Source organism: Plectropomus leopardus, chromosome 3 (genome assembly GCF_026936395.1).
Source record: "Plectropomus leopardus strain MGB_pleo_1.0 chromosome 3, ASM2693639v1, whole genome shotgun sequence".
Lineage (NCBI taxonomy): Eukaryota > Metazoa > Chordata > Actinopteri > Perciformes > Serranidae > Plectropomus > Plectropomus leopardus.
Window position 1 is genome coordinate 34052649 of NC_142178.1, and position 12839 is coordinate 34065487.

General features: G+C 39.7%; 1 protein-coding gene across 2 annotated transcripts in view; it reads right to left on the reverse strand.

Moving 5' to 3' along the window:
• xylt1 (xylosyltransferase I) overlaps window positions 1–12839 on the reverse strand; it is a 185540-nt gene that overhangs the window by 25026 nt on the left and 147675 nt on the right. For both annotated transcript variants that reach the window (XM_088074093.1, XM_042485290.2), the window contains 3 exons: window positions 10575–10791; window positions 9964–10140; window positions 2400–2665 (listed from right to left, as the gene is read on the reverse strand). In XM_088074093.1, coding sequence (XP_087930219.1) covers window positions 2400–2665; window positions 9964–10140; window positions 10575–10791 — 660 coding nt within the window. The remainder of the gene's footprint in view (window positions 1–2399; window positions 2666–9963; window positions 10141–10574; window positions 10792–12839) is intronic.

Consider the following 12839-nt stretch of genomic DNA (forward strand, 5'->3'; position numbering starts at 1 on the left):
TTTTTGCACTTTCCGGTTCATTTTCTTGCTTGGTTTTTTTTTTGTTAGTTTGTTTTTTACTGTACTATTTTTTCTGCTTATTTTTCTACATTTTTCTTGTAACTTTTTACTCATTTTTAGGCCATTTCTTGTTGAGCTGCTCATCACCCTCCCTTTTCTCAGGCTTCAAAGAATTTAAGATCCCTTTCCCTTAATAAATGTGTTTTCTTCTGTTTTTGTATCATAAAATGTCTGAGCTTGACTATACCGACTTGTCAAAACACAGAGGTGTTTTCACATTCCTCTACTAAAGGAGGGACGTCTGTGCATTTCTGTGAAATATGAGACTCAAACCTGCCATGTCAAGTGAGTGAAATTAGGTACATCATTAACATGAAAGTTAATCACTATCTAATACAGGAAACACACAAACTTTGACACAACACCTGCAAAGAAACCTGAAACTTGCAAAGCAGGACACACTCATTACATGTAATATAAAAACCTCAGCCAGAAAGAATATATCTTTCTGCAGATTTTAATGAGATTTCCTGTAAAATGAAGCAATATCACACAAGAGGGAGTTCTGTTGTACTGAGTATCACCACGGTTGTGATTGTGCCGTTTGCAAATGTTAATCCAATCAAAGACTTTGGGCAACTAGCTAGCCATGCAGGTCATATAAAGCACACTTCCATGCCTGATGCTTGTTATAGCTCAAAGAGCAATATGGAGAGAGACAGGAGGAGATGTGTGTTTGGATATCAGCGGGCAAAACCTTTGTGGTGGAGGTCATTCATCTCTTCCTGGTCTTCCTCCTGATCTAACAGTGAGGGAGGTATGTATGTGTGTGTGTGTGTGTGTGTGTGTGTGTGTGTGTGTGTGTGTGGAGCCAACAGTTCGTTTTTAGCTCCATATCACGCTGAGCTCAAAGCCCACCCACTTTTTAGCGATCCAATCACATTCAAAGGATTTAGTTTAAATCTGTCTTGTAGCTGTACTTTGCTCAAATATTCCGCTTCACGTGGAAAATGCATCACAGTACCGAAGCTTAAAACCATCTAACTTCCATTTCACTTAAAGGAAATGCTTGTTCTCACAGGCCACTTTGCGGGCAATGAATACATAGAAATATATTATAAGTTATATATCATAGACACACGCATGCATGTATTTAACCACCGTCTTCTGCTCTCGCTCTGCCTTTAAACAGCTGTATGAGTGGAAACAGCTGCAGCCGTAGATGGTTTTGAGGTTTGACAGATGGAAATATGCTTCCTTTCTCTGCTCGGTATTACCCGCAGGACTTTACAGAACACCCACATTGCAGCAGTATGAGGTGGCACCGGGACGCCCTTCTTATGAAGCGCAAACCACCTCAGCTGACATGAGGCGATCGTTTTTTAATTTTCATTTTAATTTTGCCTCTTAGATTTACTCCACAACAGCAAGTGACGTTGCACTCAAAGTTCCCATCAGCTAGATTCCCAGAAGTTTTCTGGAACTGGTTGGAACAATATGAATCGGCAGTTTGGACGCCTACCAACAAAAACTACAGCAGATCCAATCACAGCGTGTCTCCATATCTTGTTCAAACAAATACTTTCCTTCACGCTGTGTTCTGTATATTTCCCATTATCCTGCCTCACACTGAGTCATTTTTATGTTCACTGATGAACATAAAGATGTCATCTCAATGTTTGCCATTGTAGGTGTTGAGTTTGTTGTTTTTTCATTCTGTTTCAAGGTAAGATGCTTTTTATGAGCTACACGCCGCTCTCTGTCACACATACACAAATTAGCAATTTGCACCTCTGTTTTCGGCTTCTGAATCAGCATATTTAATTTGTCACTGTTTTTTAATCACTTTGCGTCTGGGTTTCATCGCTGTGCAGAGAAACTAAAGGAAAGCTAACCTAAAGTGCTCCTACACCAGATGCTCCTGAAAACATATGCTGCTGAAAACCTTGACTGAAGTACACGCAGCTTAAATGTTCCATTTGGCCATAAAATATGAAAGCACAGCACGGTTCCCTCTTCACTTTAAACCACATACAGCATGTTAACATCACTGCTATTCATACATTTCCACTAATAATAAACTGGCCTGAAGGGACAGCTTTCAATGACCCACATAGCCTCATTATCTCCGGGATAAATTGACTGGGCATCGTATCGTGTTACACAATGAATTGCATTACCCAGAGTTCCCAGTAGCTGATTGGAACTATTTATTGCTTTCCTATTTCCACGAAAGAGAAGATGCATCAACAGACACACAAAAGCTTTTATGTTGTGGTTTTATGCCAACACGGGTGCGGCTGGTTTTGAGAGTCAAAACAAACCAAATGCACCTGCGTATGGCGGTGCAGGCGTGTCACGATGAGTGAAAAAGTATTTGTTAAGGTGGATGTGTTTACCTGCAGCTGTGGTCCTTTGGGTTTCCCTGCAACGAGGCGGCAGCTCTGGCCAGGCCCAGCCGCGAGAAGGAGTGGAAGTACGTGAGCTGCGTGTCAGACAGACTGGCCACGCCATCCGGCTCGTCGTACACGTTCTCCCAGTACGAGTTCAGCCCCTGCGTTCCCTGGGGAAGCGGTCCAAACAGGTAGGCGTCCAGCTGGTTCACTATCTCCTGGTTCACGCTGGCTTCAAACTTCCTGGCAAAGAAGGTGGGCCGCACCGTTTGCTGCAGAGGGAGATGGGAGGGAGGGAGGGGAACATAACAGCAAAGCGGGCAGGGGAGAGATAAAGAAGAAAAAAGGAGAAGATTAGGAAATGGTGGTGTGCCAGGATGGCAGGGAAACAAATACGATGTGTTAGATGTGTGTGGAAGTGGCGTGTGGGCAGAGAGAAGGAAGAGGAGATAGAGCAGAGGGTGTTAGAAGGTAGCCGATAAAAAGGAGGTCAATATTTTCTGTATGGAAATGTGAATGAATTATTACATATATTAAATCAAAATGGCTCTTTCCTCAGTATCTCTTTTTCTTCTATTTGCAGAACAAATGGTCTATGTGTATTACATCTTTTGTTTTCAACCTGGAGGTAAGGACTAGGGTTGGGCAAAATGCCAATATTAAATTCATATTGTGATTTAACACAGGATATCTAGATATCAGCTTAGATTTCAGGTATTGTAATATGTTGCCTTTTCTTGGTTTTAAATGCTGCATTACAACTGGCCAAAAATATTGTGATATTTGATATTCTCCATATCGCACAGCCTTATCTAGAGCCCCACAAGGGTCTGCAAGATAAAGTTCAGGGGTCATGAGAGTATTTAACCCTAACAGGCATTGTAACCACATGGTGGACATTTTTTGCACTCCAATTGCTTCACTAAATACTTAACCAAACCTAATTTAATTTTATACCGACAATGCAGTTTTGATTATTTTGAGTACTTGCGTATTTTGACTTTACTGAAAGTCTTTTCAATTCTATTTTTATCATATTTAGTTAGCTACTTCCTACCATACATTTTAAATAGATTTTTTTTCCACTAAATTTATTATTATTATTTGTATTTATTTTTATGTTTTTTTTTTAAACCATAAATTCTATACTGATTTTTTTCCCCAATTTTTCATTTGCATCTATTTATTTTATCTTATTTATTTTTATATGTTTATTGTATGACGTTATTTATTTCAGATTTCTATTTTATTACATTGACTTTTGCACTTTTTACTAGGCATTATCCTAGGGATTCTTTTTTTAAATTAATATATTGATGAATTTTGTGAACATATTCTACAGTCTATAATGTGTAATTTTTGTTATTTAAGTTATTGACCAGCAGACTTGGTTGACTGGTAAAGGGTTAACGAGCACTCTAACAATTTAGCATTACATTTTTATAACATTTTCAGACCAACTATGGACAAATCTGGTGCCTGTAACCTACAACAAAATTTGACTGTCAAGAGTTTGGATTGAGATTCTGGTTTGCTACAAGCAGAGCTGAGGAGCTACAGAGTTTTAGTGAGTTAACTTCTTCCCAGCTCCACAGTGAAATCACTTGAGGCAATTTATCAGACTTAATGCAGCTCCCTCTAGAGACTTTACACAACGTAATCACAACCTGCTAACAGAAGAACTGGCGCAGTTCCCCCATAAAAGTACGGTTTACCCCTTAATCAAAAATACACATTTTTCCTCTAACCTGTAATGCCATTTACAAATCTGGACTGTTCTGATGTGAGTTGTAGGGTGTTGGAGATATCAGCCATAAAGATGTCAGCCTTCTCTTCAATATAATGGAATAAGATAGCACTTGGCTCAAAACACCAAAAAAAAAATAAAATAAATAAAAAATTTGAAGAATTCAGCAGCAATGTCTCTTTCCAGAAATCACAACCGTTTACTCGTAATCTTCCACAGCAGCAGTTTCATATAGGAACTATAGGCAGACATCTCTACGGTCGATATCTCCAACACTCTGCAACTCAAACCAAAACTATTTAGATCGACAAAAGTTGTAAGAGGAGAAATACAGTATGTACTTCTGATTTTCAGGGGAACTGTACTTTTGAGACAAGAGGAAAGCAGAACATTTCTGGTAAGCAAAGGCTTACTTTCCTTTTCAGATTTTCATCTTTGCTGGTTTTTTTTTTGTAAATTCCTGAATAAATGTGCTTCTTCAAAATAATTTGACTTAAGCAAGGGTAGAAAACAATCCGGACCAACTGGTAGACATCTTTGGGTTATGGAGAAATAAAAAAGACATTTGAGGATGTTATCTTGGGCTTTAAGAAACACTGATTGACATTTTTTCACCATTTTATAGATAAAAGAACAAATCGATTGATTGAGTAAATAATCAAATTAATTGGCGATGAAAGAAGTCATTAGTTGAAGCCCTGCTAATGACAACAGTTTGCTTTTAGAGCTCCCATGCAAAAAAAAAGTTAGGTTTCCATGAGTCAGTTGCATTATTTATGGAAACATTGCACTCACTATAATATTTGAATTAACAGCTACTCATCTTGAATACCCTGCAGACAAGATCAGGAAAATATACTATACTACAGTTTCCATTTTATGAGCTGTATATTCCAAAAAGAAAAAAAAATCTTTATTGATCTGGAAAGACTTGATTGCTATCTCAGATGTCAAGGGAAGAACAGTGAAGGAGAAAATAAGTTAGCCACTGAGAGAGGCCTAAACGCAACTATCGATGAAAGGATTTTGGCTGCATTGCTGGAGCATCTGTGTCAGACAGCTTCATTACAGGATTCATTATTAAGAAAGATAAGAAGATGCTTCACACGTCTCATAAGCATCTGTGTGTAAATCGATACAGCAGCTGTGTGATTTTTTTAGTGCGGTCCTTGTCTGAATTTATCCATCACTTCATCATCTCATTTCTCAACACTTCTTTGAGTTTGTCACTCTGTCTGACCTCCTCCACTCCACCCGTCTTTCTCACCCTCACTGTTGCTTGTGTAGTTGATGGTGCATCATGAAATCTGCCGCCTCTGCAGCTTGGCCAACACACAAAGACATCTTTTCAGTCCCAGACACAGAACTATTTGCTGATACCCAGCACCAAACACCTCTTTGCTACCTGCTAAAAAAAAAAAAAAAAAGAAAAAAAAAAAGACTTAATGAAGTGCACTTTTTCTCACACCGGAGTGACAGCTGTGGGATGTCGGTGTGGCTTCAGAGATGATGCATTAACCCCCAGTGATCAGCTACAGATATCAAACAAGAAGGGAGGGAAGCTTTTACCCAGATTTTGTGCGTTCTGACATGCCCTCGGTGCAGCCGGCTGAAAGTACAGACCTGTCACAGCCTGTCTTTCCAACACGCTTCCCAAATGCACCTCATTCTCAAACACATTACTAAACAATGATGCACTAAGACAAAAGGCACATCGCCACTCTCCCTCTCCAGGATGGCCCCCTCCCCTGGTAGGTGCACTTCAAAAAAATCACCATGCGGGGGAACCCGACAGTTTTACCTTGAATTATTCGTCTCATCTGCAAACCAAATTGAAGCCTACTTCACTTGTCTGTATCTCCCCCAGTGCCAAGGTTCAAAGGAAAACTCGGATCGCGCGCTCAATGGGATATTAAGTCCTATTAATACCAGGGGCCAGGCTGGCTTTTGGAAAAGGCTGCTTTGTTCCCAAGGTTGGACTTCACTGATACCAGGGTGCCAACCAGACCCAGCGGCAGTGCCAAGGACCTGCGGTAATGTGTTGGCACTGAACAGCCAGAGACTGAGGCGAGACAGACGGCAGACGGGGTCTGGCGAAGGGAGGACTGAGGTCAGCTTTGACGGGTGTGTGAAGGACAGGAGAGACAAAATGAGTCACGGCACTTAAAGGATATGACTCAAAGTGATATTTAACGTTTTCGCTTTGTACCGCAGCTTTTACTTTTTAGGAGCACATTAGAAGTCAAACTGCGATGCTGACTTTCTCTGGGGTCCTGGAGTCACTGCCACTCATTCACTTTCATTTTGAAAAGCTAACTAACTCCTCTCCCCCCTCACTCTCAAGGCAAAGAGGATCTAATTACTATTAAATAAGTTTTTTTCTTTCAGGGTCATACTAATCGAGACATAATTTTGCACATATTGATTGTGAAAGCTGTGGGATCAGGCTGGATGCTGAGGTGAGGAGGACAGACCTTAAGGCAAGAGAATTTGGTGATTGACTGCTGCTGATTTCCCATGACATACTGCACTGTGAGTGCTGCAAACATCCTCTAAAAGTGATTTATTCTTTTCATTTAAATTTTTGTTTGAAGCGTTACCTGATGTCACTGATTGATATCCTGTGTTTAAACATACAATATGCAATTTTCTGTTGCTCGGCGTCTGCATTGCAGTCAGCTTCTCCTGGTTAGGATAACTTCAGTGTTAATAATTCAATCGGTTGTTACTGGGAGCCAAATTATCTGCAGAGGTCTCTTCCTCTTCAAAATAAACAGATTAATACCAGTAAAAGCACTGAATAGAGCAGTTTCTCCTTATAAATCAGTGTTTTTTGGATGCAGTTTGGCACAGCAGGGCTGGAGTCGAGCTGCTGCTATTTGCCCAGTTTGTTTCTCTTAAGGTTAAGATCCAGATATTCAGGGGTTTTTGACCGGGAGCTGGATTATTGACAGAGGTCTCTTCCTCTCCAATATAAAACGACCCCATGATTTAAACTAGAAACACTCAATAAAGAAGTTTAATATTAAAATCAGTGATCCTCGAGTGCTGTTTGGCTTGTCACAGAGGAGCTGCTGAGTCTAGCGTCTACTAACGTGCTCAGCTTTTTTTCGTGATAACTGAAGATCCAGATGTTCAAGAAGTGTTAACCAGAAGCCACATTATTTCCAGAGGTTTTTTTTCTCTCCAAAACAAATGGACTAGGTGATTAAACAGGTAATAACACTGAATGAAGTAGTTTTATATCACAGATCAGTGTTTCTCTTATGCTGTTCGGCACAGCAGGGGCTGAAGCTAAGTTACTGCGAGCGTTTGCTCAGCTTGTCTCTCTGATAACTTAGATTTTAGACATCTGATGACTAAAATCCTGTATCCGCTTAAAATATATACTTATAAATGGTCAATATCTTAAAAATGTATTGTAAAATGTGGCTTAAAACTTGATAGATAGTTGATGTATGTCCACATCCCTGATGCATGAGCAAACGGGATATGACACCACTGACAAGTACGAAAATTACAGATTTCTCTTTGGTTTTAACATTATTGGAAAATGTTTAGGATATTTAAAGTACATAACTTAACAAAATATAAAACTGGCGTTGTAGACAATTCATTGCAGAGAAGTTACATATTATATCTTCAAGCCCAGGCCTGTATCTATCAAATGACTAAAAGGGAAATTTTGGAATTAAATAAATTAAAAAGTACCACACTTTCACTCCTTCTAACAAACATAGGAATAAAGGATATTCATCCAATTTATTTTGACTTGAAATAACATTAAATCAACCTTGAGTTTTTATTCATGAAACCTCTTTTGTAGTCTGTCAGTACAGCCTTACAAGCCTGCCACATTGCATTTCACTTCACAAAAATAAACCTTTGAAACCTTGCATTTCACCACTTTTTTGCATTCCTAAGGGCTGCAAATACATGACAAATGCAGTTATTGATTTTGTTTGCATTTGACTGTCAGATTAAGTTTTTCTGTCTGTATACCTGCATCATACTTTCCTCAAAGCTCTGCTTATCTTATCGCTACAAATTGGAGCCTACTTGTTGTTAGCATCACGTGCAAACTAAAAAACAGTATTCCACATCGAGCAAACATACTTGTCTGACTGGTTACTCTGAGCATAAATGGGATGTTTTATGTGATCACTTAAGAGTTTGTCTTACAGGTCTCTCCTGCACTGTACTGCTGGTGGAAAACATGCCTCAATGAATAAACGTGTCCTTTTCTTCACTTTGAACGAAGATTTTTTATTCCTAACCCGGCATCCATCTGTTGCAACTTTATATTTAATGGGTTACATCTTACATGCACATACATACAGTCCATTTTCCCATTATTTTACATAATGTTCACACGTAGTCTCGGGATAAAGGCCAATTTCGTTATTCAGCTTCAGTAGTAATTGCAGTCCAGTCGTCCTTGGTTGGAGGGTTTGCCTGCAGCTATTTCTGAGTGATGGCTTTCCTGCTTGTATTTCAGAGGCATATTCAACCTGCGCCATAAGTTTATCGGGGATTTTGCTCCCGCTGTGAGGCAACAGAAGAGCAATTAACTTCGATTCTGAACAAGAAAAAATGGAAAGGGCCCACAAAAAATACAAAAATGTCTAACACTGCCTTCAGCATTTGTTTGTCCCCCTAAACCCTTTGTGTAAATTTCAATTTTAAAGTTCTTGGAGCATTAAGAAGAGGGATTTATAATAAATATGGGCCCTGCCCAACCAGTGCCACAAGCTCTGCTTTTAGACACAAACATTATCCACAAGGCTGCAAAGCAAAAAGAGGTTTTTCCCGACATTAGTGTTATGTATCGGAGCCCAGTGTGGGACTGTTTTCTTTAGGCCAAGACGCAACACACCAACATTAAAAAACTAGTGGCAACGAAGGCCGACTGTGTTGCCTCATGCCAAAAAAGTTGCCCTTAAACACACCACAAAGACTACAGCCAACGGCCGACTTGCTCATACTTTCTATGTCTAATTGGTTGAAAAGCCGGCAATCAGGACTGTAAACAAGGACCGACTAGTGTCAACAGTGCAGGACACACCGCAACAGCTAAGGCGACAGACGCTCACCAATGGCCTGACATTAACTGCCGGCCAACAGTCATCCTGGTGTGTCAGGGCCCCTTAATCCTGCTCCCGCCTGCTGAACTTCTGACCTTTACAGCCCGCCTGTGCTTGTCTGTGCTGTGCACTTCATGTCTGTTTTTGCACTATGGTTGTATTTTTGTGTGGAAGCCTTTATGTCCAAGACAAATTTCCTCTGGGACAAATAAAGTAGTCTTGCAGCTTAAATCTTGCTCCAGCAAACATTCTGACAATGCAAACGCACCTGCATAAAGTCTGATAGCCATTAGCTTTTCTATGGATTTTGCACCTTCTCCTACTGAAAGCACATCATTTTACTGTAGCATTAATAAAGATATGCATACATTTTAGTAATAAGTAGCCAAAATACATCTAGTGCATTAAAAAGTCATACTTGTGCACTGTGTAGGGCAAAATAACATGATTATTTAACTCATTCTTTTAGAAGCTGTGTTGTTTTGCTGAGGTGATATTATTTTTTAATATTCCTGTGTCTTTCTAAGGCAGTGTTGAGGAGTAGAGCTCCTACTTTTGTTTCTTTCTGTAAGTTAAGACTTGCCTTGCTTTGCTTTTGTATTGTAATGATATGTTTTAATGTTCCTCACTACATCCTTCTGGTTAGTGCTGGCTGAATCTCAGGACCTGCAGTTTCAATTTTGACCTCCCGCTTCTGCAAGATTTGTGGTCCTGATGCAGTACTATGTGTTATTATTACCTGGAAGCGGTGGAAGTCTGCAGGCTTGAAGTCGTTGGGGGAGCATCCACACCAGTCGACAATGTGCTTGTACTGGCACTTACAGCCCAGTTTGCGGTTCCAGTTAGTGATGCGCAGGTTGTTATCCACCATGCTCTCACAGTGGGCGCTGTTCTCCAGCACTGTGTGGAAGAACGACTGGAAAACAGGGCGCGGAGAGGGCAGAGGAGGAGCAGAGACAGAGAGACAAAATTAGAAAATCGTATACCTTTTATTTTTTATGGCATTCAATTCACGCAGAGGAAATCGAGTAGCAGCGGAGACTTGAGATTCACAGTAGCTCATGATAAACATCCAATTTCCCAACAGAGATCATTCAATTCTCATCCAATCCTTGTTTACGGTTGGAAAGTCAGCGTTTACATCTCGCCAGCACTGTATGATTTTATGTCTGCCTCCAACGTCTTTATTTCCTGCACGTCTAACACAGTGATGAAAAGACAGCACGGTATAGTTTCTCTATATGTGATGCAGTGTAAGTGCAAAGAGCTCAACTGTCAATTTGAAGGCTGAGAAACACTTGAGTGTGTGAAAACTGTGTGTGTGTGTGTGTGTGTGTGTGTTAGTGTTACTTCGGCTGGCAGCAGAGTGTAGGCGTAGAAGCGCTTCATGTTGGTGACCAAGTCGTCCTTGGAGTTGATGACATATTCGATGAACATGCGGTTGAGAAGGAACCAGTCGGAGCCGCCATCCACCGAGATGCCATCTGGGATTTTACGGTCACCCAGCCTCCACATGTGAGTGTCACACTCAAAGAACAGACGATCTAGACCTTGCTTACGGATAAACCTGGTGAGGAAACATAAAGATGCGGTCATGCCACTGACTGCTGAATATAACTAAACACACACAACAGAGAGGGCTGATTATTGTTTGTGTATTTACATGGCAAAAAATAAATCTATAATACATGCAGGTGAAAATTAGACTTTAAAAACAACATTAACATAAAAACAAGCACTCTGTAGATTTTGTTTTACATTTAGAGGGACGCTTGTGTATAATCAGCAGCTCATTTGTATTTTTCTCTTTACTTTCTGAAAAACAAAATATTGTGAGCTGTGCTTGTCCCAAAAGGCCCTTGTTGACTTTGCCCTCTTTCAGTATGAAGCAAAACATTTCAGCATCTGCTCCTTTTTAATGAAATCTGGGTTTGGGGGAGTGAATATCGGTAAAAAAAAATTCTTAAGAAGGGTGTCTACAGCTATCACTCACTTAATGAAGTATTTTACTGATGGAACAATGGTCTTCACATCAAACTAGTGTGTCTGTGCAATAGAGAGATGCAAATACTTTTGAAATTGGTGCTATATGACCAGAGAAAACAATGAAAAGGGACTGCTGCATTTACTTTTGCATTGCACTACACTGGACCAATGAAAGCTCCCCTTAGTAAGAGACCATGGTTCATTTACACATAATACCCACATTGGTAAGACACACATATAAAGCTTTTCAAGACTTTTTCAGTTCTGCTATTAAATGATTTTAAGTATAAAGCTAATAATCCCTTGCAGAGGTGGGTTTTATGGAGGAATATGATTATTAAAATGAGTTGGGGTAATCTATATTTTGCAAACAGGCTAGTGCAAGAATAAAGTAACGAGACAGTATTAGGGCCCAGGGCTGGTTTAAGAATTTGTCACATCAGAGATGAGATGTGGACTTGCACACAAAAAAGCTTGAATCTTTTGACAAAAATGAATTGAAAGATGGATAAATGGAGTGAGATCATGTTGGTGGTAGGGGTGGTGGATTATGGCAAAAATCATAATCATGACTATTTTGGTCAATATAGAGATCCCAGTTATTAAATATGATAACTCATTAACTTTGGAAACATCATGCACTTAATGAAATAAAAAAAAACAAAAAAACAACTTGTCTTCTTAACTGTGGGTTTTCTTGGAATTTAATTATAATTGAATGAAAAACAAAAGAAAAGATGAACGTATAGAATTCAGCAAGAAAGTTGGCAAAACTGTAAAGGAACACGAGCATCACTGCAAAACGAATGCAGCACAATAATCCTGTTGTCTCTATTATCTTGTTTTTATTATGGTAAGCCAAAATCGTAATTAGAAATAAAATCTGATTAATCATCCAGTGCGAGTTGGTAGTAATTATGCCTCATAAATTCAAATTTAAGACTACTTCCATTTCCTAATATCAACAAAATTGAATTTAAATTATTTTACTACTTTTTAAGGATCAGCAGACACGCTGTTGAAGATGAGATGAGGAAGAGAAGAATGAAAATAAGCTCAGGTACACACAACTCCACTGCTGAAATGAGTTTCATCATTTTAAAGAATAACATGTTAGTTTAGCATTACAATAGCTGTATGTGCAACCATCACTTCCTTTAGCAGAATCTGTCTCCTATCCTTTGCCTTGAACGACTTAAAAAATGTGTCTTTGCACTTGTCACTGCACTTTTATCAGCAACGAGAAGAGTGACACCCTGCATGCATAATGGATGGTGTTACTCCTGTGAACGTATCGAGTGTTAGATAGAGGGAGTCAAATTCAGGTCAGCCGGGTCAGATTGCTCCCTCTGTTACCTGAGCGACGTTGATGTATTGACCTTGTGGCTCGCAGGCGCGGATGACATTTTAAAGATGCACTCATGCATTTTTCAATTAGTTTCAGCCATCCACGCACATGCATATTGGGGTGGATTACCGAGATCGTTATTGTTGTTAAAAACTGAAGTAAATCAGGGACAAAACAGCTTTACTCGCATCAAACAGCAATGAATAAAACACTGCGACTGCAAATAGAAAAAAGGTACTGCTGAGTCACGCTGAGTCATGCATCCATGCTGGCTGATTTTT